Raw genomic sequence first — 6820 nt, 5'->3', positions numbered from 1 at the left:
CCCACTTCTGTACCCCACTGTATCCTTCCAAGTACACTGGGCAAAGCCTCAAGCCTCAGAGGGTCACCCAGCGTGACCTCTCGAGGGGGTTACAGGGCCCCATCCTCATCAGCAGTGTCAGCAGACAGAGGGGCTGGTGTCCAAGGAGCAGGACTCGAGGGTCTGAATATTTTAGCATCTTGCTTGATACTCAGCCAGGTGATGTCACGTCGACAGCATGGTGGTCTGTAGGGATTCACTTAAAATTGCTTCTTGATGCTTTCTGATGATCTCTCTTCTTATCTAAGCCTACTCTATCGCTTAAGCCGGACTCTCACTCTGTAGTCCCTGTCTCTGCCCTGATTTTCCAACAGCCATGGACAACTTAAGGAGGCGTCATATTCTTTGACTCTCTGAGACATCAACTCAGTCCCATACAGGAGACTTCATCTCACCAGTAAATGTGCTCACTGTGCTCCGTGATGTTACAGGACGTTGGTGTTTGACATTAGTCTCCACCTTCTCTCCAGTTACAGTAACATCTGAAGTGGCGCTGTCCTGCCCCCCCAGCGTGGTCCACTCCCCTTACCTGGGGAAGGCTCTGCTCCGTGGGCTCCACCCACTCTGCAGAGGTAGGCCGGGGAACAGAGATCCAAGCCCCAGGGCTCTGATGCTCAGGGACCGAGCTGTCTGTCCAGAGCTGGGGTCACGCTGCTCCCAGGAGACTCTGAGTGAGTTCAGGTGTCGAGGCGTCTGCTCTCTATTCTTCTCCTTTCCCGTTCTCCATGGTCATGCTGACTGGTTGACACTTCAGTCTAGTTCTATGGCACAATCCACTGCCTTCCCTTTTTCAGATCATAACATTTAATTTTCTGGACATATCCATGTGTTTGTAGCAGAAAGCCTGGTAACTTCTTTTTTCCCCCTTGAAACACCAATGTTCCTCCATACAGGAAAAACAGAGGAACTTTCTGTTCTTAGAAATACATGTCTAACTAAACTTCTTGTTAAGTTAGTATCTCTATTATCATAATATTTGTGTTCAGGCATGATATTCTCAGGTGAATTTAGCACTCAGGCAAAAAGTGGACCACCCCCCTTGGCATTTCAAAAAGGAAGAAAATTGACGTTGGTGAAAACACAAAGCAATATACAGATGATGTAGTACAGAATTTTACAGTTGAAGTCGACATAATTTTACTAACAAATGTCACCCCAATAAATTTAAATGAATGAATGAATGAATGAATGAATGAAGGATGGCTGTGAATGGTCAGAAATGTGTGTAATCGCTTTCACTTGGAAGTTTGTTTATCAACCAGTTGATTTTGAGTATCTTTTACGGGCCGTGAGCAGTGTTTCCCCAGTTCAGTTGGAGCGGTGGTTCTCCACGTTGGCTACAAATTTCTATCACTTGTATCAGACATCAAAAAGTACTGATGTCTGAGCCCCATTTGAAGACTCTGATTTATTTTCCTGTGGTTTGGTCTGCCCACTGGACTTTTTAATTAGCCCCCCAGGGGAGCCCAGTGTGCAGGCAAAGATAAGAACCATTGGTTGGACTATCCTACAAATGCAGGTGTATGTGAGACAGGGGAGAAAGTATGTCTTCCCCTTTTCTGGAATATCGTTTGGCTTTTTTAAGACTTATTTTAGGGCACCAAACACTGAACTTTGTCTCAGGTGGATATCAAGGGATGAAAACACATAATGGCTAAAACTGGATCACAAACCTTTAAAGACTAAAGCTAAGGTGGTCACAGCTGGCACTGTGACAGAGCTTCCTCTAACAGAGCTTCCTCTGTGTCTCAGCCAATTCCTTACCCTCCCAATGGACGTGGATCATTATGGTGTGAGGTAGGGATGGGGTCAAGCTGGTGGGAGGAAGACAGGAGGGTATTGTAAGGCTGCATCTTTTTACAACCTGGTAGGATCTCTCAATCATTGCTAAACTGGAGCATCTCATCAGTCAATGTGCATTTGTGGAGGTCCTACTATGGGTCAGGACCTGTGAAAACACGGGATAATAAGGTGAATAGCATGGAGTCCTCGCCTTCCAGCTACTTACATTTAGTAACATCTTGTGTCCCCCATGGCATGAGATACATAACTTTCTATGAACCCTCTTTAAAAATTACAACCAAATGGTTCTGTCTTAATTTATGTTACCCAAGGCACCAAATAGCCTTTAATACGAGCGTTCTTCTATCACAGATGACTGTCAGGAGACTCAGGCCGACTCAGGGCCTCAGGCCACACGCCTGTCACCAGGCTTTCATAATCTCTCTCATGATTTACGCCTCCTCCCCAAGACCGAGAGATGTAGAAAACATAACACAGACCCTAACGGAAATGGTAAGACTAAGAGAAGATCAAGACAGAAGATGAAAACTGGAGAATTTGTGGAATTTTGCAGAAACAAGAAAGGCCCTGGAAACTTGGAGGTGACAGCAGCATAGAGAACCTCTGTGAGAATAATGGAGGAGCTCGGAGCAGAGCTGAAGCCAGATTCCAGCGTGGGGAAAATGAGAACTCCCATATGCATGACCTCCAGGGGTCCATCCTCAACAAGAGCCCCTGGGATGGTCCCTCAGAGATTGGAGCAGGCTGAAGACATGGGCGCCAGGCAGGAGCTCATGTCTCACAGACAATTCCTCTGCAGGGCTCTGTGTTGGTCAAGGAGACATAAGAAATGGTGAGTGTTTCTTCAGTTAAACCTTCCTCCATCCTCCACCCCCAAAGGCCCCATTTCCCCCTTTCACTTCTTTAAATGGGCTTCCGAGAGCAGTGAGTGAACCAAACCCAGCCCTGGACTCCGCTTCCTTCCAGAGTCACTTCCCAGGCCCTCCATCAGTGCCTGGCCCAGCTCGGTGGTTCCTGCCAACAGCCAAGTGGCACTGCGATGCTCAGCTCCTACCAAGGATGGAAACTTTGTTCTCAGAAAGAACGGACGTCCTGTGAGGTCCATGCCATCTCCTGACTCCCCAGGGGGCCTGGCTGAGTTTCACCTCGCTGATCTAAAAACCAGTAATGCTGAAGAGTACGCCTGTGAATACTACCGAAGAGGGAGTCCCCACATACGGTCACCGCCCAGTGATGTCCTTTTACTACTAGTGACAGGTGGGGACAGGGTGCTCAGAATGATGTCCGGCCCTCCTAGCACAGGGATGAGGGAGGATGAGAGGGCCCAGGGGGTCTCATGTCCAGTGTGGCTGGGGAGGGGGAGATGGACAAAGACAGGAACAGAGTTGAGGACCTTGGCTTCATCCAGGGCTTGCAGGAGGGAAATCTCCTTCCTGGAATCAGAGCACAAAGAGGGTGAGCTCAGGTGTCCATCACTTCCCACACTCCCTGGGACCCCTGCCAGGAGAACAAGGCTGAGGGGGGACCCAAGGCTTCCCCCCACGACCTCACAGCCTTCCTTCTCTTACAGGAGACTTCCAGAAACCTTCCATCCAAGCCCACAAAAGGGGTAAGGTGACCGCAGGAGAAAAGGTGACCCTGAAGTGCCAAGCGCCAGAGTATTTGACTGGGTCTATAACGTTTGCTCTACTGAAGAAAGGAACTTCAACACCCATACAGCTCCAGAGTCCAGCAGGAAAGGAGACAGACTTCTCCCTTCACAATGTGACAGTCGGTGACACTGGGAACTACAGCTGTGTGTACTTCCAGACCAGGGCTCCTTTCTGGGCCTCAGAGCCCAGTGATCACCTTGCGATCTGGGTGACAGGTATTCTGCAAGATTTTGAGGACTTTTAAAAATTATAAATAGATCATTTGATCTGTCATTCTGATTCTCATTTCCTAATTTCCACTCCTTTGTTTTTCTTCTTCATTGCTGGATGATTTCTCATGCTGTTCTTCACAATTATCAGTTCCACCACTGTCAGCATTCCTTCCACCATTCTCTGTTTCTATTAAAGTTTTGATTTAGCTTGGCGACAGTGATTTATTCCCAACAATTCTGTCGTTCTCAGAATGTGATGTTCCACCGCCTTTTGCTTCAGGGAGATGGGTGCAATGTCTTTTTTTAAAATCTCACGGCACTTCCTGGGAGAATTTGTCTGAGAGTATCTTGCTTCCTGCCACGACACACTCTACGTTTGAGCTCTGGCATTCTCTTTTTTGCTGTTGTCTCCCCATATGGTCAGTGACTGTTTCGTAATTAGATCAAGGTGAGGATGGTCAGTGCTGAGAGGTGGAGGGAGCTCCCTGACCCCGGGGGGTCATTATGTATTTCTCCCCATGGATTCTGCCTTCAGGGAACATTGCTGTTGACGGGTTCAAAGGCACATTTCGCAGGAGTTGGGATGAGTGAGATGGGGTGATACAAATGCAGGCTTCTCTTCAGGAACTGGGGCCAATGGTAAGCTGAATGGTGAGCCCTTCCTGAGAGAAGCTGCATACACGATGGTCCAGACACTTACTGTGTTTCCCCAAAATTAAAGACCTAGCCAGATGCTCAGATCTAATGCATCTTTTGGAGCAAAAATTAATATAAGACCCGGTATTATATTATATTATATTATATTATATTATATTATATTATATTAGTATATTATATTATAAAGACCCGGTCTTGTATTATAGTAAAATAAGACCCTGTCTTATACTAATTTCAGTTCCAAAAGATGTATTAAAGCTGATTGTCTGGCTAAGTCTTCTTTTCGGGGAACCACGGTATCTACTAAACTCAAATTTTCCTAAGCTCACTGCATGCCGCTTCTGGCATAAAGTTTTGTGCTCTGAGGAAGAGTACTGATGCAGCCACTGAATTTCAGTGCTCTGTGGAGCAACACTGGCCCTTTGTGTTGATCAAATTTCTAGGATATGGAGGGAGAAGGGAAAAAGGAATGCAGAAAGGTTTAAATGAGACAAAGAGCAAATAAATGAAGAAGAGAGATAGGCAGAGAAAATATAAAGCAGATGAAGAAAGAACTGCTAGAACTCTCATAAAATCCTACATTTTGTTTCCAATGACTAAAACTTTTGTGAAGGTACAGCTGACCACTGGCCAGGAAATACAGTGGTCACATGAGGGTCACATTGGGCAGATCCATCGAGAATGAGGAGTATCGGTGGTGACCCCTTTGTCTCTTTCAGTTTCCCCTGGTACCACATCAAGAGATGTCACCAACAGTAACCTCATCCAACTGGCCATAATTATGGTTACCTTGGGAGCTTTCCTGGCTGAAGCCTGGCTTAGCCAGAAGGAGTCTCCACATGGATCCAGGTGAAACTGAGTACTTCTCTTTTTCGTGGGCTGTTGTAGTGACACGTGGTTCTTTAAACACCAAACTCTGCCATGGGGACTTACATTTTGCATTATGGGCACGAATAGAATTTTAGGGGCAATTTTTCTTCACTGGGCGTGACGGTTCTGATCACTGTAGGAATATGTAGTGCCTCTTTTCCTTTCTCATTAAACAGCAGTGAAGACCCAATCACTGTGGAAGGAGCAGCAGGTACTATCCATAACACCCCTTCAAACATCCTAGATGAGGAGAATGAGGACAGGGGGTGGCTCTTACTGGTGGACAACCTGTGTTTGGAGGCTGTGAGGAAAAACATTATTCCTCTTCCTCCCTTCCCTGATCTCAGGTTTATCCTTCTCTACCCACAGGTCCCACAGCTGCACAGGGGGACGAGTGCTTGATCAAGCCAGACCTGCTGAATCGGAACAGTTCCATGGAACCTGGATTCTCAGTTCTACTGATACTGTAGGACAAGAGGATGGCTTTCTTTTTCCTGTGCTCTTCACCTGGGGCAGACAACAGGACTGAGCAGGAAGACCCATCTAACACATTCTGAATGACTTGGAAAATACTTAAAACCTCAGAGTCAGGCTGGGTTGCACATACAGTCTTGTCTGCAAGAACTGTTCTTCCATTGAAAAGTGGGGAAAGATGGCTTCCTGTATAATATTTATTACTTCTGCTTCATTCTAGTTTGTGCTTCAGGACCAGCAACTGGTCAAATGTTGAAGTTTCTGTATTTATCAAACATGTCACATGCGTGTGCATGGGTGATTTTTTTTTTTTTTTAGAAATAAATGACAAAGATTTATTCAAGGGTTTTAGGATTTACAAATTGAAAACACTACCAGATAACACCCAGAGTGTTTTGAAGGAGAAAGAAAAGTTTTAGAGCTTTTATAGTGAAAAGTACACGTTTGAGAAAAGTCATTCCTGCATCTTTAGCCTGCAGATTGGCTCAGGATGGTAATCTTCCAGATGTCCTGTGGTCTGGATCATGGGTGATTTTTTAAAATTTTTATTAAATTTATTGGGGTGACATTGGTTAATAGAATTATATAGGTGTCAAGTGTACAATTATATAATACATCATTTATGTATTGCAATGTGTGTTCACCACCCAGAGTCAGTTATCCTTCCATCGCCATATATTTGACCCCCTTTACCATCTTCCCCAATAGAGAAGAGGACAATTCTTCAGTCAAGGGTGTACGAGTAGCTGTGCTCCCGTCCTAGAACCTCCAAACAAGCTCTCAAACATGTCTTTTAAATTTTATTTCTTAAACTCCTAACATTTTACCTAATTTGGAAGAATTCCACTCTGCATCATAGATCAATTTGCTCTTGAGTTGTCCCCAGTAGTCCTGGTGCAGGTGTAAAACGTCGTCATCATATTTTCAAGATCTGTTGTTTCTTGTTCATAACCTTGGTTTTATATAAATGCTCATTCTTAGTTTAGAATTATCCCCTCTCTTATAACTCTGGAGATAAGCTTATGAAAACCAAGTTCTGATTGTAATAGAAATGATTCTCTCAAATATAAGTTCGTTTCATGAACTGCCTTTCACTGTGCTGGCTTCCATCAG

At 45.2% G+C, this 6820-nt stretch overlaps 1 protein-coding gene across 1 annotated transcript; it reads left to right on the top strand.

The window, feature by feature from the left end:
• The first annotated feature begins 217 nt into the window (after positions 1–217).
• LOC117035427 (T-cell-interacting, activating receptor on myeloid cells protein 1-like) lies at positions 218–3738 on the top strand. The gene is made up of 5 exons (XM_033129289.1): positions 218–227; positions 510–611; positions 2552–2674; positions 2809–3099; positions 3413–3738. The coding sequence occupies exons 1-5, from the start codon at positions 218–220 to the stop codon at positions 3736–3738; spliced, it is 852 nt and encodes a 283-aa protein (XP_032985180.1).
• The last annotated feature ends 3082 nt before the right edge of the window (positions 3739–6820 follow it).

This window comes from Rhinolophus ferrumequinum, chromosome 15 (genome assembly GCF_004115265.2).
Source record: "Rhinolophus ferrumequinum isolate MPI-CBG mRhiFer1 chromosome 15, mRhiFer1_v1.p, whole genome shotgun sequence".
NCBI classification, from domain to species: Eukaryota; Metazoa; Chordata; class Mammalia; order Chiroptera; family Rhinolophidae; genus Rhinolophus; species Rhinolophus ferrumequinum.
This window is presented reverse-complemented; position numbering and strand designations above follow the sequence as displayed.

What these genes read in the sequence shown, in the direction of transcription:
- LOC117035427 (XM_033129289.1), top strand. An exon ending in GCTCCACCCACTCTGCAGAG is followed by an intron (nt 612 to 2,551) that starts GTAGGCCGGGGA and finishes ATCCTCAACAAG; the next exon opens with AGCCCCTGGGATGGTCCCTC. An exon ending in CCTTTTACTACTAGTGACAG is followed by an intron (nt 3,100 to 3,412) that starts GTGGGGACAGGG and finishes CTTCTCTTACAG; the next exon opens with GAGACTTCCAGAAACCTTCC.